The sequence below is a fragment of the Pleuronectes platessa genome, chromosome 18, assembly GCF_947347685.1.
Source record: "Pleuronectes platessa chromosome 18, fPlePla1.1, whole genome shotgun sequence".
In the NCBI taxonomy this organism is placed as follows: Eukaryota; Metazoa; Chordata; class Actinopteri; order Pleuronectiformes; family Pleuronectidae; genus Pleuronectes; species Pleuronectes platessa.
The window spans coordinates 9,155,862-9,178,502 of record NC_070643.1 but is presented as its reverse complement, the minus strand read 5'-3'; the positions used below and the strand labels follow the sequence as shown (position 1 = coordinate 9,178,502).

General features: G+C 45.0%; 1 protein-coding gene across 1 annotated transcript in view; it reads right to left on the bottom strand.

Moving 5' to 3' along the window:
- The window catches only part of csmd2 (CUB and Sushi multiple domains 2), a 232,783-nt gene that overhangs the window by 27,374 nt on the left and 182,768 nt on the right, over nucleotides 1-22,641 (bottom strand). The window contains 11 exon segments of the mRNA XM_053446653.1: nucleotides 121-309; nucleotides 2,459-2,605; nucleotides 3,435-3,623; nucleotides 11,838-11,951; nucleotides 12,575-12,655; nucleotides 12,743-12,888; nucleotides 14,767-14,944; nucleotides 17,842-18,030; nucleotides 20,113-20,322; nucleotides 20,501-20,617; nucleotides 22,441-22,510. Coding sequence (XP_053302628.1) covers nucleotides 121-309; nucleotides 2,459-2,605; nucleotides 3,435-3,623; nucleotides 11,838-11,951; nucleotides 12,575-12,655; nucleotides 12,743-12,888; nucleotides 14,767-14,944; nucleotides 17,842-18,030; nucleotides 20,113-20,322; nucleotides 20,501-20,617; nucleotides 22,441-22,510 — 1,630 coding nt within the window.

The window sequence follows — 22,641 nt, the reverse complement described above, 5'->3', positions numbered from 1 at the left end:
TCTGATTCTGATTCTGATTTACATTAGAAATGTGAAGTTAAAGGCAGGCAAATACGTACTTGACTTGATTTTTAGCCACTACTACCTTCTCAACCCTTCTCATGACCTGCTGCTACCTACCTTGGCACAGCGGCACTGGAGCGTTCCACTGGTAAATCCCCTGTGGGGTGCGGGTGCACGTGGCGCTGCTCTGGCCAATAAGCCGGAAGCCCTGGTCACAAGTGAAACGCAGTGTGCTGCCCAGCTTCGTGCCTGTCAGGCTGTGCATCGTGCCGTTCAGGGGGTTGCTTGGAGGGCTGCAGTAGGCCGCTGTGGAAAAACAAATAAAAGAAATAGCTAGAGATATAAATAAACATATAATAATGGAATGCAACAGGCATAAAAACCAAGTAATGATGCAAGATGTTGCTGAGGAGGTGAAGGATTAATGTGCCTTCGGCAGCACAGATTCCAACATCTCCTCTGCATCTGTCTTCTACGCCTGGCGTGGCAAAGGAGGATATGTATTAATACCAGCCCTACGCAACAATCTCTTTAAGGAACAAACTGCAGACGAGAGACAAGAGAAATTGATTAAAGCAAAGCAATGCTCTGCAAAGCGAAACAGGAGTTTGTCAGCAGCTAGCGGAGGAGGATCATAAAAGTGATGGATACATAATAACGGCAGCAAAGTATCTGTTTTTGTTTGTCGGCTAAATTGGTGGCCGCAATAATCGTTCATCATCCGAAATGGCGGCAGCAACAGGTCCGTGGTTTGCAGAAAAAATGGAGAACGCTGGGGCCTAAATTGCTTTTCTGCACATCTGCACGATAACACAGCCTTACTACACACATTGTGAAAACATTTCAAAAAATATGTGGTGGTAAAGTATGCAGCAATGTTGGATGGGAAGTGGACCATGGGCACAAAAGATAACACGTTATCATTTACCCTGAATTATTACGACCACATTACATTTCTATAAAAATGCAAATTCCAACTCCCACTGCTCATATCTACTCACGAGAAATCCCTCACTTTCAAGTAAGTGGGAACTTTGAGCATCGCGCAGACGATCAGATAAAACTCCCTCACACTTAAGTCATGACGATGGTGTGATATGCATTCTGCGTGCATGGGATGATGCCACCTCACCGAGATCGCTCCGGCGAGTCAGGGAACTTGAGACTTTTCTAGAGAGCTCGCAGACGACTTAGTGGCAAAGACAGATTTGACATTGAGGTTCGCTAAGAAGCAGATGACACACAGCAGGTGTACTTTTTGTGAAGTGCTGCATTCGAGTGTGTAAAGGTTGTCATCGCCGCAATCATCAAGGGATGAATGTCCTCCTTGAAGCCTACACGAGTCAGGAATAGAACAAACCTGATGTTTAAATCAAATGATACTGAATACGCTCCTTCTGTCAGTCACTGTGACTGGCGGCTCCCGGGCCAGCCTCGAGTTCTGCTCTTCACTTCTTTCTGAGTCTTAACTCAAATTGCATCTCCTCGCTCTTTCCTTCTGCCTGATGCAGCCTATCTCAGTGCAATCGGCCATGCAGGCCCGAGGAACCAGATCACATGAGCAGGTGGCTGCACTGGAATGGATAATAGAGAGATGGGGGGAGAGTGGTGGATGTAGAGAAAGGATGAGACATAAGCTTCGAGAGATAATGGTCAGGAAAATAGCGACAGATTGTTAAAAGTGAGAGAGGAAAAAAGCAGTGGATGGAGAGAATGACAAAAAAACTGAGACGGGGAGTTTTGGTTGGAGATGGAAGAGCGGCCCGTGGAGAGAAAAGATGGATTGATGAAGATCACAGCTGAATACATTGAATCTGCCGGTGCCATCTGTTTCCTCTCCGCCCCCCCGTCGAAAGGCAACTCCACACTGACCACGGCAACTTGTGGGATCTCAGCCGTCTCTTTGTCCGTCTGTCACTCTGCCCGCCACGGCAAAAAAAAATCCATCACGGTTTGAAAAAAGCAAGACAAAAAGAGGGCCAGGGAAACGACAGAACATCCGGTTGGGGAGAGACAGAGCGCCCCACGGAGAGGAGGAGGAGGAGAGAGAGACGATTAGTCAATCTGGCTGAGCGGTGTTGATGCAGCACGGGGGGGGGGGCTTTTAAATATTTACACAGTCATAATTCATGGCGAGTTATGCAGGTGTCGCATACCAACAGATCTTTCACGAGGAGCGGGACAAAACTGAAAAATAATAAGAAACGCCGCTCCGCTAATTCCCCGGCCGGTGCCGCAGATGCTCGCCGCCCCCGCTGGGTTGTCATGGTGATGGTTCATATTTCGAGCTGCTTCAGCTGCAGACGGAAACTCAAGTGTTCGACTTGTTGACTCGGTAAACTATGAGACTGAACGTACAACATCGTCAAATAGAAACAAAGCCAAATATCAGTTCTTCAAGGGTGAATCAACACTAAAGGTAGTGACGTCACTCTTTGCAAAAAGGAAGTCCCACCTGAGTAGCGTATCCGGAAGCCTTTGTGACTGGTGGTGTGATCGAAGGACCAGTGCAGGTAGACCTTGTTACTGGAGCTGGTGATGCTGAGCGGACTGGAGTAGTTGCCGCTGAGGGTGATGAGGAGGGTGCTCTGCCGGGACGGGCCTGCAGAAATAATGTGGAGAGAAAATGAAAAATCGTGCTGACAAAGTTTCGACAATTATATTATATTCTGTAACTACTACTTTTATTGTTTTTTATGTATTTTTCACTTTTTTTTATTTGTGAAGCACTTTGTAAATTTGAGAAGTACACAAAAATAAACAAACAACACAACAGCTAATGAAAAAGCTTTCTCTATTCGTACAGATTTAATTAAAATAACACTTAATTATGACGTGCATTCAATTTTTCTGACTTATTAGATTCAAGGGAGATTTGCTCAGCTTCTTTCGGCTGCAACGGACAGACTCGGCCTCGTAATTGGCTCGGCAGCCCCAAGGTTAGCATACGCCCGCTCCCCTTCCTCTCGGCACAAGATAAAAAGCACTAATCAGCAACAGCAGTGTATACGACCGCCATTTTCTCGGAGCAGCCTGGCAGAGTTGCTGACTGCGCCTCTAATCACATGCAAATGCACAAGGCAGAGGGAGATGTTCCGTCGCCATGAAAGGGAGCTTATGTGTGATTCTCCGTTAGCGGACGCCTTGTTAGCGATGGTAAATTCAGCTGTCGGGATCATTTTAGCCCATAATTGTGGATATTTGTGTATAAGTGAGTCTTTGAACAGGGGATTATGGGGGAATGCCACAGGGAGAGGAGAGGAGGTCAATAGACTACTGACATCAGCAATGTCCCAAAAAAATAAACGGATCAGGGTGGCAATTAAAATGTATGGAAAGTTAAAAAGCCGAATTAAAGATGACCCCGCTCAGCTAAACTGCACAAGACTGCACGTGACCCGTATGTGCACACGTGGACTTCAGCGACTCACCGTCGAAGATCTCGAGCTCGTCAAACTGCCGGCTGGTCTGGAAGTGTTCAATGGTGAAGGTGATGTTGTAGCCAGGTTCTACCTTGACCACCCAGGAGCAGGACTCGAAGTGGGGGAACCCGTTGCCCGGGGACTGGCTCATGATGACTCCCGTGGAAGCTGTGAGCACCTCGTTCATGGGACAAGTCACTGGTGAGAGAAACAAAAAAGAGTCAATAAAGGTAGTGATAGCCCGTCTATTTCTGACATTATCTGACATTGGATGAGAGCTGATTTATATACGTCTGTATAACCAAATATATAGGCAGCTTTTTTAATAGTGGGATATTTGTCCAGTGGAAAAGGGGTATATGGAGACAAACATCTATTCAAGTTCAGTTTCACACCTATTTGCACAATACAGGCAATGTAGAGTCTCCAGTTACTTTAAGCTGTGTGTCTCAGAAACTGTGGGAGGAAGATGAAAAAAAAAAACAGAAAGGGTTGAACCCATAGAGTTCTCGCTGTGAGCTGACAGTGCTCCTGCCAACCACTGAATGCCACAACGAGTTAAAAACACTAATAATAATATAAATAACAATTTGAATTTCCGCAATAATGACTTGTTTGTATTTCTTTGCTGATAACTTCTAATGGCTGTTTCGTCTCTTTAGCGAATTGAATCTACCTTGGAACACAAATTGGATTGCTTTTATCCATACTGCTGTTGGAGGGCTACTCAATGTGACTAAAAGCATAACTAAGCTAATTGTCATTCTGGTCCTGATGCTGGTGCAGGAAAGACAGATCCATGCTATGTCAGTCCAGAAAAAAGGATAATATAATCTTTGTTACTGAATCGCCACAAGCCGGTGTCCCCTCGATTCCTGTCGTCAGGAAACGAGGGGACACCGTTACATCCTTTAAAGGGGACATGATGCCCATTTTACCACAGTTTATATGGTTCCTTGGGGTCTTAATGAAATGTCTGTAACATATTTTGGTCAAAATACCACAAGGATCATATAAAACAGAACCCTTTTTACCCTGTCTAAAACAGCCCTCCTCAGATTGACCTGTTTTGAGTGCCCCGCCCCCTCAGCCCCGGTGAGCCTGGCTGCGAGAGCCCCAGCTCCCCAGCGCAGCCCCGCAGTGGGAGCAGTGGGAGCAGTGGGAGCTTGAGCTGCCGCAGCAGCAGCATCCTTCCACACTGTTGAGTCAACGTTTAGAGGTGTCCCGGGGGTCCCTTGTTTATGCAGCCACTTAAATGTCTGACGGGTAGCAAACTACCCCCTAGCTCCCCGGCTAGTGTTAGCTTGCGAGCTAACCGGGCCGGTGGAGCCCGGCTAGCATAAGCTACAAGGCCATGTAGCGAGACTCCCTACAGGGGCATGGTGTGACTATGACATTTATTTCGGTCGTAATCCCATTCGACGCACTCTAGCGTATCGTTTCTGACATAGAGGAACCACAACAAATCGCGGGAGTTGTTTTTTTCCAGAGTCTTTGGGACGGTAGACATGCCAGATACCCAAATTAACTTGTAGAAGCACTACAAAAGTGGAATTTTCTTAATATGTCCCCTTTAAGGTTTCATAGTTGTTTCAGTTTACAGACACACTCCTGCATTGTGGCTGCACCGCGTCTAAACCTGCCTGAGGGTTTTGCATACAGAGCGAGAAGCGAGCTCCGACATGCGAGGGAAGCCGACGCTGCGACGACCAAACAATACAAGTGTCCTGTTGTTTGTGTTGCTCACTTAACGGACAATGAGCACTGAAGAGACAAACCATGAATAACGGTTTCCAGAGCAGCGAGAGATTCACATTTGTTCCTCCTATTCGATCACACAGTTAAATCAACACCTCTTTATTAACATTTTTAACAGAATACTGACCAATAACTGTGACCGTCAGGGGTGAAGATGGAATTCAGGACAAGAGGCAACAAATGTGATTGAAGGAGAAACGTCCTCTGCCGAGCCAGAGAGACCCCGCCTCTTTTAGACGTAGGCAATGCACGAATCCCACAGCCCCTGATTCCGACATTTTGACATACGCAGAAAACCAGGAGAACTGAACTCCATCAAGGCTGACGACATGATTAAAATAATCAATATCCACAAAATGTTCCTGTCTTCTATACAAAGCTTGTGGATATAGATTTTTTTTAAATCAATATATTCATTTATCAAGTTGAAACAGCCGTATTCCTACATAATAAACACTCATCTATAATAGCAGTATATCTACACACAAGCACATACAAACACAGACGGATGAACTTTAACCTAAAGAGCACAGCCATGGAAATATGAGTGGAGAGCTGCTCAAAGCTGTTCACTATGCCACCAGTGTATTTATGTGACAATCGCAGAGTGCTGGAATTAATTGTCAGCCTAGAAAATGATAACACAAATACTAGATATTCAGTTTCCTTCTAAGAGTGGGACAGGAACTCATGCCTAGGTCTAAAACAGTGTGTGTATGGGGGGGGGTCTCCAGGCTCTATATTGGATCGAGCGGCCACTTCAAAGTGACCAGGTGCTCTCTCCATGCTCGTACATTATATTATGTGTGTGTGTGTGTGTGTGTTTGTCAACCAAAGGGTGGCAGACAAATTTCTAATGCATGCAAATGTCCTTGTTGTGTGCTGCAATTTGAACAGCCGAGCCTGTTCTGCCTCAGGGCACGGGGAGCTCTTGGTACTCGCAGCTCCTACAGTGGAGAAATATTGAGTCGCATTCTGGCAGTGGCTCCTTTGTGGGACAAATGTGTGAGTGCACGTGGGTGTATTTTGTGCGTGCATGGATAAGATTGTGTGTTTGCGTTAGCAGACAGTGTATAATACCTTCTTTCAGTGGGTTCATAGGGGGAAGACGTTATTAAATCCGCAGGAAAAAAAGATTATGGCAGACAGCCTGGGTTGAACAGCCTTTGGTAAATAATTAGCATTTGTTTTACCTCGCCTGCTGCATCAAGGGGTGCGCGGGGGGTTTGCTGCCTCGGGAAACCTCAGATGATGTCAGGTGAGATGTCACCGACAGTAAGGCATGTTAAAATGACTTCAAAAATATGTTCCTGTCAGCGCTGAACCAAACGTTACCACAGAAGGACAAAACAACCACTTAATAACGGCAAAGCAGTTATATGGTGTTTTCTATAACTACTGTGCTGACTCAAAACATACAAAATGGGAATTAAATTAAATTAAATCTATAGTAGGATTAACATCTCAGAAGCTATTTTTCCGACATGACCTCAGGAAAATGTTCCAGGCCCAGGCTTTTTCCGGTGTGTCCCTATTCGGACATTCACATCCTCACATTGTTTAATCAAATGGTCTATATGAATCAACCGGTGGATCCGATGGCAGGAAACACCACTGAGGCTGAATGTCTGAAGCACGTAGATATTCCAATTTCAGCAGCATGAACAACAGCACAGTATACGGCATCCTCGTGTTGCATAGGATGTTGAAATTGGAGATCGACAAAGTGTTTCTTACATCGAGCTTTGGAATAAAAGTGACAGTAATCTCCTTCGATCCGAGACTTACGGAAGACATCCAGCCAGTTTGCGAAATCACTCACAACCTCGGGCACCTCGGCGGATGTGAGGCAAAGGTCTAAATCCATCACTGATAGTGAAACAGATTTTACCTGGAAGCAGCAAATAAAATCTAAGAGTGAAGTTCATTAAACGATCAATTCTGGGAGGACGAGATGCGTGTTGTCGATGACCTTTCACGGAGCTCCGGCGTGTCTTCAAAACTGCCTTCAGCTTGTCTCGGGGCCGATTATAAGAGACAGGCGGGAGGGCTCTTATCAATAGGCGAGCTACTTATTAAACTAATCCACTTTGAAATGAAGCGTCGGTATGTTTGGCTGTAAACAAAAGGGTACGAGGGGACGAATCCGACATCTGGAAAAAAGGCCGCTTGCAGCACACGAGGTGAGATGAGCAGTAATAGGGCTCAAAATGAAATTTCACTTCAATAAGACGAGGGGCGGAATAAACTGGGGCCGGAGGAACGGCAATCTGTGAGACGTCCTCTGTGTTTGCATAGAAAATTGTTGGTGATATGTAACAGCTTCCCGGTGGAAAACAAATGGGTTGGAAGGCTTCCATGCAAACGAGCACAGGCACACACACACGACTGCAGCCGTTCGCATTCGTGCTCCCCAGCATACAAGTGTGCACGTGTGCATGTACACATCCACAGGCTGCCCACGGTGTTGCAGTATTGTCGATTTCACTGTGTGTTTAATTAGCACGAGCAAAGGAGCAATAACGAGCTGATTGCAGGGGGCGGGCCACGACTAAAGCCTTAGCTCGGATAAGGAACTAACCACTCTAAGAAGTCAGGGATGACAATGGAGATCAAAAAAAAGGGGGCAGCTCTAATCCATTCTGTCGGACGAAAGGAAGAGGTGGGGGCAAAAAAAATAAGAAAGAAATGCAGAGAACAAATAAAAGAGAGCTAGCTGGAGAGGCGAGGGAGATGAAGGAACCGGGTGGGGAAACGAATGTGATGGGTGATTATGCAGGTTTTAACCAGAAATCTGTCTGGGGGATAGACTCTGGGAATTTGGATCATCAGGACTCATTGTGTTTTATTAATGAATTCATGCAACACTTTCGACCGATGCGGCTGCTTCCTGTGCATGTGTGATGCCGGAGCTCCCTGCAGTCCCAGCAGGCAGCAGATGTAGTTAAGGGCTGTGGGTCCAATACAATCGTGTTTAATCAAATGGTCTATATGAATCAACCGGTGGATCCGATGGCAGGAAACACCACTGAGGCTAAATCCATTTGCCATTGTGACTAAATGAAATAGAGAAAACACAAGCTTGTGTGTCTGTGTGTGTGTTTGTGTGTGGTGGTGGCTTTTATGTCTCTGCCTGCAGGTCGGTTTCTAGAGAAAAGTGGGGAAAGACGGAGACTGAGACAGATTTGTGTATTGATTGACACCCGTGCGTTCAAGAGTGCGAGAATACACCGCAGCGTGTTCCGAAGCGAGAGAGGGACCGGATGAAAGAGAACGGAGGGGGGGAATACAAATCTTACGTAAGAGCAGGAGCCCGACGCCAGCGGGGCGGGGCGGGAAGAAGCGGCGGGGGAGTGAGGGAGGGAGCGAGGGAGGGAGGGGAATGCAGAGGATGAGAGGGGGATGCTGGGTCTGAGGGTTGGTGGGGGGGGGGGGGGGGGGCGGAGAGCGTACACTGCAGAGCCCGGCTCCGGTGCTGCCCTCTGGAAGGGGAGCGCAATGACAAACCGCCTCCGTGCAACCCACACACAAGGTTGACCGGTGTTTATGTCTAGACTGTATATGCATGGTTGTGTGTGTGTGTGTGTTTGGTGGGAGGGGGGGGGGGGGGGGGGGCAGCCTGACGTGCAGCGAGGGTTGTGCTTGTCAGAGCAAGAACTGGCGATTTGATCGGTGCAGCTGCAGCCGCCATGTCCCCTGCATTTCAATGAGCTGTACACATCTTCATTCCGACCCCCCCGAAACCCCACCTAAGTCTCTTCCCGTCTCTCTCTCGTCCCCCCCCCCCCCCCCCCCTTGCTTTTTAGCTCCTGTCCCGCTCTCTCTTACTCGCCGTCCTTCTGCTCAATTAGCAGGCCCTCTTTCATTCTCCTCCACCATGTGCTATAGGTTTTTCTCTCTCGCTCTCTCTCCATCAAGAATCCTTTATCTTTGACCCTCCTCTCTCTCCCTCTCCTCTCTCCGTTTACACTCTGTACCTTGACTTTCCTCTCCCTCACAACTTCCCCCAGCTTCTGTTGAGTGGGGCTCTCCTCTCCATCAGGGTGCTCTGTGTCCCAGTGCGAGGAAAAGTGACAGGTTTGCTGGTAGGAGTTTTTTTTTTCCGCTTGAGCTAGAACAGTTTGTGCCCAGTCTCCCAGCACAAGGGGAACCATTAACAGGGAAGATGAGCACTGGGCATTGGTGTAGATTTGCAAAGTGAATGAAGAAGTAGGAAATAACTAGTAAAAGTACTTTATTACTGTACTTAAATATTTGTTTGGCGTTGATGTACTTTACTCAAGTATTCTGTCATTTTTTATCAAATGTCTGTATTTTCTACTCCTCACATTTAAAAACAGGGACATAACTTCCCTATTAATACATTTGAGGGGATTATTGTAATTTTTTTTTTCCGTTTTCCATCTTCAAGCGCCACCTTCCTGATATCAAGATTTTAAACTAAATGTATGGGACAGTAACAGACAAAATGATTCCGGGAAGAGGTGCGACGCATACGTCCTTCAGATTTGCGTCGCTGATAACGCCCTCAATGATGATGAAGCAGAGCAACAAAACATTTCCCATCTCTGAACTTATTAAAATGGTTATTATATATCTTTTTTTTGTAGTAAGAGATCTCAACCTATATTAATGTGACATGAGTTTCATTTTGCACAGATACTGTCGGTAGGATTGGACTTCAGTTAATTTAGTAGCCTGTGCTTTTATACCTTTACTCCAGTATAGAAGTTGAATCAGTACTTATACTTAGGTCGTCTTTAACATGAGTATATGAACTTCGACCTAAGTAAAGAATGTGTGCACTTTTTGCCACCTATGCAGAAAAAGCATTCGACTGTCAGTCACTATCGTTACAATGCATATTTCAAAAAATGCAAACAAATTCTCAGTGGAAACTTTCACTTGCTCTTGTTCAGGTGCAAATATCTGCAGTTAAAGTCGAAGCAGTCAAAAGGCAAACATTTGCACACACACACACAGGATTTTTTTCTTCCTGACTTGAATTATGACACTGCCAGGCGCCGCTCTGCCTCTCACTGGGTGGCCTGGGTACTTTGTTCCACATGTTCATTATTGGCCTATTCATAGATCCTCTTCCCCTCTCATTGCCCTCCTTCTTTCGCCTAACTCCTTTTTATCTCTGCTCTTTTTTCATCTCACGCTGAGAGCATTTGCATATTTTTCCTATCTAGCACTCAGAATTATCAAACTTTGCCAACTCCTCCTCATCTGCCGCGAAAACCCACAAACAGAGTGAGGCACATAAAATGACAACGGCAAAGCGAAATGGAGGAGGAGAAGGGGGGGGGGGGGCGAGAAGCAGAAGGCATTTCAGAAACTTTGGAGCAGAAAGCAACGTAGAGACCCCTTTATGCACCCACTTTCTTGCCCAGAGGAGAATCATTGCACACAACATTCAGTGTTATGATGATGTGTTGGGAACACTGCACTCATTAAGTCCCCTGAGACGATGAGATCTCGGCATGCGGAGAGCACCGCGGCAGCCACCCTCGGCCTCGTGGGAATGAAGTATCATCCACGGAGATAGGAAGTGCTACCAAACTGATTTGTGGCAGCTGCTTCATGACTACAGGCGGAAAAAAGTCCCCACGGGAGGCAGATCTAAAAAAGAAAAAACACTGCGACTCGAGGCTGTGATTAGATCAAAAATGATAGTGGCTACTTACAACCCTGCTGGAAATAAACCGATGAAAGGGATGTGTCACCTGTGCTGTGATGTATATGTGAAACATTGACTTATTGATACCCTCTGATAAGATGATCTCAAGAGGCTTATTATGCAAACAAAAGGCACTTATCCACTTGGATGTGTCGTGATGTGGCGCTTAGAGAAGAAAGTGTTACTGTTTTTCAAGATCTAACTGTGCGACTAAAGGTAGAAATCTTTTGTTGTATTTTTCATCCATCCATCCAACCGGGGGCCAATCCCAGCTGAGTGAGAAGTGCAGTACACCCTGGACAGGTTGCCAGGTTATTATTGGGTCATGCAAAGGACATTTTAAAACTATGCATACTGTTTCCATACTGGTGCAAATTCATCACCACTGGAAAGACATGAGACATATCCATACTATTACTATGTCAGTTAGATACTGGATCATTCAAATGTTGAGTCTAAATGGGCATCACTGGAGTTAGAGAGAACACCAGGTTTCAACCAGGCCAAGAGGGTTAAAACCAAATTAAACCAGTAAACACAGTAAAAAATAGTTTTCTCAATGTTTAAGTGGATTTATGATCAAAAAATATCTTAACTTATTAAAATTGTCTTTACATGAAGTCTAAAGGTGAATAATGCTTTAATACTTTACCATGTTGCATGTGCTAAAATCCCAAAAGTTACCCAAAGTGTATCAATAGTCCCCTGAAGGCTGCTGAAGAGGTCATGCAACCCGCCTCGTCCATATTGGAGGACGGGACATAGACTCAATTATAATTGACTGACTCGCTATTGGTCATGCACACATATCAGCCTATCGTTGCAAATGCACAAGATGGCCGCGTTCATGTCTGGGATATTTGGGCTTCAGGATGTAGAGACGCATCCATCTTTATATTCAGTCTATGGTGTGAACAGGGTCTCTTGGATACGTTGATATCAACTTCTCAAGCCTTAGGAGCTTCACTCACCATCACACGAGGGCGGAGGCCCCTCAAACTCCAAGTAGGTCCCCAACCGGCAGGTCAGAATGCTGTTTCCGTTTAACTGGTAGCCTGGAATACATCTGTAGCGCACTATGTCACCTGAAGGGGGAGATGGAGGAGAATCAGGTGCGTCAATGACAAGTCAGACGCGGTGGCAACAAGCCAACCTTTCTTGAGAACTAATCATGATCCATTGTGTGTCGGTGAAAGAGAAAGTTAACGGTAGAGAAAAGTACCGCAATAAATCCCCAGCGGGAGTCCAATAGATGAAACACTATGTCTGTGTCATTGCCTTTGTGTCTCCGAATGATAATGAGTCAAGGATGCATGCAAATAAACAGATACAGAGAATTAATCTCCATTGTCTTCTACAGGTGAGAATGAAAGCACTTGCCCCAAATCCCTGTAGCATTCTGATTATTTTGCCAGAACCGTTCATTTATATACAGCTGCCTCAACTCCATGGGTGACGTAGCCTTGGGTGTGCATTCAAACCCACTGACTTATGGGATGTGTAGTGGTGTTTGGGGCAAGGGAACCTGCCGGAGCTGGAAGGTGAGGTGACAGCCGGATTAACTATTCAGAACGCTGCAATTCCACAAGTCAGGATGGGACCGGCATCTCTTACAACAAATTCACCTGAGCCTTGACAGCAGCGATTGCGTGTGTGTGTCCGTGTGTTGCGTGTAAATGGGTCTTTTTGTGACAGCATTCCCACCTACCAATTTTAAACTCTTTGCTGGCCATCAGGATCTCCGCGTTAGGGATGATAGGGGGAGGCAGGCAGTACTGCAGTCTGTACGCTTTAATGAGAAAATCAAAGACACGAGGCGAGTCAAACAAAGAATATCTATGAGATCTCTTGTAGAAATAGGGATAATTTTACATACCTTGATAGCCGATGCGGAATAGTCCGCCCTTCTCTGTGTTACTCCGGAAACGTATCAGCACCTGATTGGACGTGCTGCTGGGCGGGTCATTGGGCTCGCCATCCGTAAACACCCCCAGTTTCCTGGCTGTCTCCTGTGGACCATCCCTTGAGGAAGAAAAGTCATCGGTTAACTATAGCTTCAAAATATAACGATACTCTGGAGACGCAGCGATGATAACCACAGGCGCTTTCTGTCAACCGCCTCCGCTTAAGTGCCCGCTCGGTCTCTAACCATATAGCACCTCGAGAACAGATGACGCATGTGAGAAAAACACAACATAGCCACGTGCCAAACCGTTGTCAAGCAGCTTCCAGCGGCGGAGTGTAACCTGGCTGCGTTCACTTCATCAAACCCAACCCAATTACATCGGCTGCTCTGCTTGATTATGTTGAAATAAGGTAAAGAAATTACAGATAAGCGTAGAATGACAGGTCTGGATTGTGCCGTTCCTGCTAACTGCCGTCTGAGGAGAGTGTCTCTGAAAGCTGCGGCCCAGGCTTGGCAGTCCCCTGGCGTGGGCACGGCCGATTAAGCCAGCTCCCGGATTTCTGCCACAACCATTCAGCTTAAAAACCATCTGTCTTTGGCTGTCAGACTGGGTATGGGCGATTACAAGCAGCTCTGGAAACGGCTGGCTAGGGACCGCTGGCTGACAGCGCTGTGGCCAAGCCGCCATTACGGGGCCCATTTCCTTGGCTCAGTAGTTCAGTGGATAGATACAAAGCGGTGGTAACTGGAAACTGGGGAACATCATAGTCGCCCATCTTGGCTCTGCGGGAGCTTGCTGAGAAATATCGACACAGTGGGGGCCGTTTATAGAAGAGTAGCAATCGATAGAAAGTGGAGATTTTGGACCAGTTGGCATGTCGACTCAGGGACTTAAACTCTCCACGGACCGACAATCTTTACAGTGATTTCTATAAGCAGCCCAATCTGCGAAACATAGATGTCACCCCGTGCCATGTGCACTCTTCATCCGAGTCAAGTTGCCAGGTTGGCTGGCACTCAGATCTCCGGTCTCACTGAGAGCTGGGACCTTTGGAGCGAATCCCTGGGAGAAGGGATCAACTGGGATTGGCAGCCATCATGCATGCAAAATCTTGTCTTTGCTCGCACATATGGGCGGCTCAGGCGTGCATTATGGAGCTGATGAGAGGAAGCTTGACTCCTCTATTCTCAGTTAGGCAAAAAAATATATGCACACCTCCCACACACATGTCCCAATGTAAACATGTCCGTCAGATAAAAAACAACTCTGTTTGCCTCTGCTCTCTCCCACTCATGTATTTGAATCAAAGGAGATGGGGGGGGGGGGAACTAGAGCCGAGCTAACTGGACTCTGACTCTTTTCAAACTATTCAAGAGAGGCTGACGTGATGAAAAAAGCTGCAGGTTTAAAAGGAATGAAAAGAATGAGTGGGCGACAAGGACATCAATGATAAGGCATTCCGAGGGTGATAATAACAAGAAAAATATATTCCCAAAAAATGAATGAACATGGGAATATTTCAATGAGACGTAAGAACATGAAGTACAAAGTTCAACATGTTGTCGAGATTGCCTGAAGAACAAGGTTTGACTGTTTTTAGGAAACTGGCCAAAGAAAAGCATGCACTGTAATGAGGCGCCTCATATTCATGCAATGACAAACACCTACAATGTGAACCTATATCAATTTTAGAAGCTTTTTCAGCGTCGTTATTGCAATAGGATGCAGAGACACCATGACAAATGCATTTTCGAACTTTGCTCAATGTCATTTTCCGACTTCTTCATGACATAAGATATGTTTTGATATGGAATTATTTTTCTGAAAAATGTCAACTTCAATTTGTCTCCGTAACCTTCATCAGCAGCCCCATTTAAGGATAAATGAGTTCCGCAGACAAGTAAAATGGAGGTACGAAATAAACACAGCATTTGATCAAATGAATTTCTGCATCTCCAGCTGTCTACAAACCCGTGGAATGGTATTTACTCACCAGACAGTGAGGAAGTCATGTGGCCCGTGAACCTGCAGCAGGGTGAAGTTGAGTCTGATGCCAAAGCCAGAAGACACGGTGATCAGCCAAGAGCAGTCGGCTGAACTCGGATACTCCTCTGGGTACCCCGGGGAGAAGATGGTCCCGTTGTCAGACGTGACGTTCACACCGCAGGGCACTGAGGGAGGGAGGCAGCGTAAATAAATCAGTAGGCCAGGAATACAGCAGGAACGTGATACACAATTCAGCTCCCATTGGAGGACAAGGGGGATTTTTTTATTCTCTCTTCGTCCACTTCTCCTTCTCGGTGTCCCATTCCCCCTCTTCTTCACTCTTCCTCTAGTGCCCAGGCGCTTGTCTGAGCGTAAGATTAGCCAGTAAAGCTTGTTAGGAAGTGGGGACTTGGATAGAGTGTTTTGCTAAGATAAGGCCTCAACCCTTTCCCATCGGGGGGAGAGAGAGTGCAGAGATGAGTCAAGGGGTTAGTGTGCTCTGGGATTTTGAGCTGTTTGTGTGTGTCTGTGTGTGTGTGTGTTTGCATGCGTGTTATTCCTATGAAGAGTGGATATGCACGGGTAACAGGACAGGTAACAACTGCATGTCTATGTCAAATTTGACAACACTGGAACCTAACAAGCCCAGACAGGCCTGATATCCTGAGGTCCAAAAGAAAGTCCTGCAATCCCACGCAAACACAATAGAACATGCACACGCACGGACACACAAACACGCAGATGGAATAAACCCCTAACCAGCCTCAAATCTGCACAAATAGAAATCGCAACTGTACTTCTAACATTCTTGAAGAACTCAGGAGGTTCTCACCAACTCAACGATTTACCAAGGCTAACACTCCCGCTGGCGCCCTGAGAGAAAACTCACATTCACAGCGGTGAGGCAGGGAAAATCAGGAAAGAGTGGTAAGTAATCGCAGGACTGCAGGCATCTCGAGCAGACCAGACGGGGCATTCAGCTTGACGGCATTCCCTTAAAACGCCCATGGGTAAGAGATCATCGGCGGGAAGAGGCAGCGTGTTTAATCCCCATGTTTCTCACTCAGGTCACATGCATGTTCATGTAATACAGTTGCCTGCTGTAGCCCCGGCACTTAATTTGACTTGTGATTTAGGACATGACCCTTCCCTCGAACACGGAGGAAGTGTTGCTCATGAGTGCCATGCTTCTATAGTGATAGAAAATTATGGTTTAGAAAAAGCAGGGATTATGAAATATTTTCTGTGGAACCTTGGGACAACATGTGAATGCCCAATGTCACATCAGAACTTTTGCTTTTTCACAGAAAATGTGAAAATGAATTGAGTATTTATTCCCCACTGATGCATATGCATATGCAAATAGGATTTATCACCAAATGCCTGCATTTGCACAAACAGTCATACAAGTTATATAATTGCGTAGAAGAGATTCACTCCATTAAGAATCGGGTATCTGCTTTCACTTCATCTCCTGCAAGTTTACTTCCTCACACCGGGTCACAGCATTTTATCCAATTCACCTACACTCATGGTCAGAAGCATCAGGCTACCTTCACCTGGTTAGCTAGCACACATGCACATACTGTTATGGCCAGCCCAGTTTATTAAGTTAAGTTGGCTGGAGATTTATAACTTATTCTTGTTATGTGTTGTTATTGTTTACTCACCTCTCCTCTCGTTTCAGACTCCTCACTCCCTCCCTCGTGTGTGTGTTCCACCTGGGTGATTGTCAGCTCCTCCCTGATTGTTTGCACCTGGTCCTCATCACTCGGTGTATTTAGTCTGTGTGTTCCTGTGTGGTGTTGCCAGTTCGTCTTTGTTTCTTAATGTTCCTAGCGTTCCAGCAATTCCTCCTGATAGCCTTCCTGTTACCGATCCCTGCCTGCTTAACGGTTTACGTCTCTGCCTTTTCCCTGCCGGATACCCTGCCCTGTGTTCGACTGCCCTCCTGTGTACCGACCTTGGACTGGAACGATTACGAACTCTGCCGCTGCCTGTCTCCTGTGGAATTATTGTACCCGTGTTTGAACTGCCGTGACGTGTACCAATATTCTACAGTAAAGCTGGTTAATTGCACCTTCTTGTGTCTCCGAGTCGTGCGATTGGATCCACACACCTGTCTGCACTCCTTACACATACATGACCAGCAACATGCATTAATGAGGGTTCACATTTTCCGCTAATAACAGACTCATACAAGTACACACACATGCAGAGAAAGCAGAGAGCGCAGGCATGCAAACACACAAACATAGTGGTAAATATATGCATATCATGTCGAGTTGTGTAAGGATGTTTTCATTAAATACTGAATTAACGCTGCAAATTACATCAGCACAGCAGGGAGGGGGGGATTGGAATTCCATAGATGATAATAGAAATAAACTACACATTAAAACTGCAGATAGCAATGTGATTAATATTATATTGTCTTATATTATTTGCATATGTAAAAAGATATTTGCCCCTGTGCACACGTACAAAAGCATGAAATCACACACATAGTGGCAGTAATACAGACGGAAAATAGCAGTGGGAGAATAAACTACCCCCTGTTGCCTCTGTCATGCTGCCTTCTCACTCTGCTGCTCCCCCCCTCTCACTCCCACTTATCTCCATTCTTGCCCATTCAAAGTTCCAGTGTCACGGCCATCACCTCCCTCTGTAATTTCGCCCCCCTTATTGAATAATCGACAGCCGGAGCGTGAGAATGTGGGTCAAGGACGAGGCAAAAAAGAAAGCGCACCCATTACTTTTCTTCCCAAATTGGGCCCTATTTTCTCCATCTTTTATTTGTCTCCACTCCTCTTTTGCACAGTATCGATTTTCATTGTGGAGTTCCTCGCTTCATTAATGGGGGATGATAATTCACTTTAATTGCATTATTCATAATAGATAATCATTATCTCCGTGGCCGGAGTTTGCACTAATGGCGTAATAGCTCAATACGTCCTAAACAGGAAGTTACTACGTTATTAGTTCAGTTCGGCAATAATGAGGCCGTTTAGTTTGTATTCAGTGTTTAGTTTATTTAAATGTTTTACCACGGCTTCTTTATGACAAACCTCGGATCTCTTACCTTCGCAGCGAGGGAAAGGGTGATCCCAGTTGCGGGTGGTGCCATGCTCGCAGGTGAGGATGGAATGTCCCATTAGTTGATACCCAGGCAGACACTCAAAGGAGATGGACTGGCCCACGTTGAAGCCGGCGCCCACCACCACCCCGTAGCGGAAAGGCTCCGGATCGAGACACTCCTGTAGCTCGTACGCTGAGGGAGAGAGAGGAGCAATCAGATCAGTTATTTGAAATCACACAGCGATTTCCAATTAAGGCTCTGGACAGTTTTATTACCCTCGCCAAGGAGGTTATGTTTTCACCCCTGTCTGTTGTTGTCAGTAGGATGACGCAAAAACCAGTGAACTGATTACAATGGAACTTGGTGGAAGATTAGACGTTATACAATAAATTTGAATTAGTCATATAGCCCTGTAAAATGGTAATATAGTTAAGATCTTAATGTAGCATGGACACGCAGCCCCCACTAGCCAATCAGATGTAATTTGAGTTGGAAGTTTAGATCCTGCCCTCACACACACACACACACACACACACACACACACACACACACACACACACACACACACACAGAAAAACACAATGTTTCAGTGGAGATCCTTCGCCTCCTTTCACTTCCAACCAGCACCAGCGAGTGGGGGAATAAAACCTTTGCTTTCTGCAGTGAAGCAAATCGCAGCATCGCTTCAAGTAGAGTTCAATCTGGCTGAACTTTGCATTCGCTCTAACTCACAAACAGAAATGTAAACGTTAACATTTTCATACTCATTTTCTGTTATTTTCTATTGAGCATTTAAAAAAAATCCATATTGCATTGACAATTAAAATATAATAAAATTTCCAAATTTAAACTTTTTCATATTTGATAGAGCAGATTGTATTGATAGGCTTCACAAAGAAGTAGAATGTCCAATAAGTCAAACTTGGACACACAACAATCAAAAGATATTCTGTAGTTTTCTGGGCCCACACAACCACAAAGCAGATCCAGAGAAGGACTGTTTCTAAATTCCTACTGGTGGGACGATGGTTGCTACCAACTGATCCAAAATGTTGTCCCTGCACGAGCAAATCCCACAACCACCACTGATATTCCTCAACAGGTAAATGTTCTGCTTCTAGAGAACAGCAGCTGGACCTCCTCTATTTCTACTCTCCGTCTTCAATTCCCCTTCCCCATCTGTCTGTTGTTCTTCCTGCTCTGCCTCCCACTCACTCGTTCCGCCCCCTCCGCTTCCTCCTCAGACAGGATTTTTCAGAGATGAAAAAAAGTTTTGACATGTGCCGGAGGAGTGTGCTGCAGTGATCACAGGCAGAGTGGGTCAATAATTCTTATACGTTTTTTCTTCCTCTATAGATACAAAGGCAGAGCAGGCAGCAAGCCTTAGAGAGCGAGGTTATAAATGTGACAAAATTAATTGATTTCCCTTTGTCGGAGGTAACTCGTGCAGAAGTGGGAGTCTTATATAATGCAAATGTGGCGCCATATTTATATGCTAATATACACATTATATAATTGCACAATGCTGCCTTTTTCGATTTGTCGGCTCGTTTCTCGAATCGCAAAACACAAACTTTGTGCGCCTGTTGGATTCGTGGACGAGGGCAATTTCCTCCACGCAGCCATGCTGATATGCACTGACGCCTTTTATTGGCACATAGTGAGGAAATCTTTCAGGGGATCAACAGTTTTATATACAGAGATTTATAGATCTGGGGAATTTACTGGCTGTGTGGGCTGATTACTTTGACATAGTCAATTCCGCAGGCTAATTCAGTAGTGTTATGGCTTTACATGACTACACCTCCCAGCGCAGTGGCATTAATAATACATAAGTGAACACGAAGGGGGAAAAAGTTAAAACTGCCAGGGATTATATATCATTATGCTTTTAACAAGTCATAAATCATCTCTTTGACATTGATTCTTAATGTGAATATGTGATTTTCAGGGAAATAGCTCTGACCATTATAGTTACATTCAATGAACCACATTTCATTGAAGAGCATTTAAAGGAGTCAAAAAGCTCAAATTGCACTGAAGAAATAACTGGTTTAAATATGCTTTGCAAAAGAAAATTGCTAAAAAACTGATACTGCCTCAGCCCTGCAATTAACAAAATTCAGTCTTGGTGATTATGTTCATTATTATAAATATATATTAACAGAATTTTTCCGTCAGAGACGATCCACAGGCGGATCATAAGTTCCTGTTTCCATCTCCCCAATCTTTTAAAGGAGCTTCGGGGACGCTGAGTCATGTTGGGATTCTTACCCTGGTACTCGAACCTGAAACCCGGTTTGTTCTGCGAGTGGTCGCTGTGGTAATACACTGAGGTCTCGTGGGAGGTGGTGAGGAGGGAGGCGGGGATGTCCTGGCCGCTGAATCTGCCGATCACGGCGCTCGTATCGAGGGGCCCGTTGCGTATCTCAAGGAAATCGTGGTTGGCCTCGGTGGAGAAGTTGAGGAACTGAAGGTGGGCTCCTGGGAAAGAAAGGAAATTAAATTCATGCTTTCCTTGAAATATCACTTAGGTAACTTCATATTAGGTACACGATTTTAGCCGTACGGTTTTCTACAACTACAAATGTCACAATTCAGGCTACAAGTAGTGTAATTAAATGTTCCTTTGTGTGTGACAAGCTCCTCTCGTGATGCTCACCGAATCCAACCGGCAGGTAGATTCTCCAGGTGCAGTCGCTGTTGCTAGGGTAGTTGCCAGGGAAACCAGGACTGAGAATCATGCCCTCCATCTCCTCGTGGATTCCGCCACATTGCGCTGGCGGGGGGGGGGGGGGCAAAGAAGAACATTTCATCAGCTTCTGCTGACAGTCATTCTCTACTGAGAAGCCTAGTCTCATGTCAGATGGTTAGGTCTTAGATGAAGTAAGTGTCTAAATTTAAACACTAAAGTCTGAGAACAGAAAATATTGAAACAAGTAAAACCACATAATGTATTTTGTTTAGGTTGGGTTGCATTGCTTGAAAGTAAGGTGAAACTACACTAAATTAAATTTTATTGTAGTAATAAAAACTTTTTATTTAAAAAGGTAGTATAAGAAAATTGAGGCTCTTGCTCCTCTACTTGATATATTAAGGCACAATACTGCATCTTGTTTACATCACTGATGGATGAATTCAATTTTGACTTTTGGAGAAAACCGAGAGTACGATGGACGGAGCGAGAAGTCCTGACAGCAAAATTAAAAAAGGATGAAAGGATGCTGAATTAGCTGACGTGAGGAAATGAGAAAGTCAGGGCTGCTGCAAGAACCCAAAGAAAGGGAAAACGCAGGAAGAAAGAGTAAGAAACAAATGGGACAAACAGTTGCTGTAAGTCAAGGAGAAACCCACATAGAGGAGAGCAGAGTGATGCACCATTGTCTCTTCTGTGAGGAATAAACGGGGGGGGTTAAATGTTACCCTGTAGCAGCAGAAAAAAAAGAGCCCGAGGTAATCAGGAAACTGCTGATGCTTGTGAACGCGATGAATCTTCCCTCGACTCCAACCAATCACAGCCTGAGACTAACTAGGCAGCAGTGGGTTGTTCCAATAAGCGGAACCCGTTTGTCAAGGTGCTCGCACGGGCAGGAGAAGAATGCTGAGGGAACCTAACGCGGCCACATTTAGCACACTGACACAGGTATAAAGTCTGCGTATAAAGATGGACGACAGGATCTGTTCCGCAAAAGTGAAGCAGATGTGTTTCAATCACAACCTGGTGGCTGGCTGCAGTATTGGTCATAAATCCTCCTCCACGTTAGTGGGTGGAACATGGACCAAATTATTAAGTCAAAATTCACATTTAGCTCTTATCACATCCAAGTACTTAACCCTTTGATACACATCATGGGTAAAAAGTGACCCGATGGAGTTTTAATTGTAAATGCAATACATTTATTTCATCATTCAGAATTCCAGGAATTCCTCAACTAACTTGTTTTTGATCATCACAAATTATTATTTTCATTTGTCCTTTTTTACTTTTTTTATAAAAATCATTTTTGTATCACTACCCTTCTAAAGCACAACATGGGTCAAAAATTACCGGTATTCATTTCACATGTTATTTCATGCATGGCTGTGCTTCTTTGCTATATCTTTTAAAATATATTTACTTAATCATTTAATATTACAAAGTATTCATAAAAATATTTTGTTTTTGATTATTCATTTTCTCGGTCTTAATTTTTGAACTAAAATAGTTTTGTATTACTACATCAAGTTTACACACATGGGTAAAAGATGACCCATCTATGCAAGTGTGAATTTGATAGGAACCTTTGATTTGTAAATGTTTCTAGTTAGGAACATGTTTACTGTGGACAACTTTTCACATGCCACACTTGTCAGTACTACTTGGTGTGAGCTATGAATCAGTAATTGGAAGTTAAATCATATCTTTGTCATTTGTACTTTTCCAATGATGCTTTAGACATGAATGTCAAAAGTGCCAGTCTGTGCACTGGGACCTTGGCCTGTGATGCTCTGTATTATGACTGAAATGAAAAGCTTGTGTGCTCGGCAAGGTTAAGAATCACCGAGGGAAAATGGCAAAAAAGAAAGAGGTGACAGGAAGAATGAAGAGAGTATTTTCTTTACCGATGCAGAGAGGAGGAGGGTAGTTCCATCGCCTCACGGTTCCAGGCATACAGGTGATGTGCGAGTTCCCCTGTAATGAACATCCGCACAAAAACACATGAGACAAAGAGTGCAACAAAGAACAGGCGGATTAATTAATTTGTTCTTCCAGCTCCCGCTCATCTGTTGCTCTCATTATTTGAACCTGATGGCTGCCTCCAC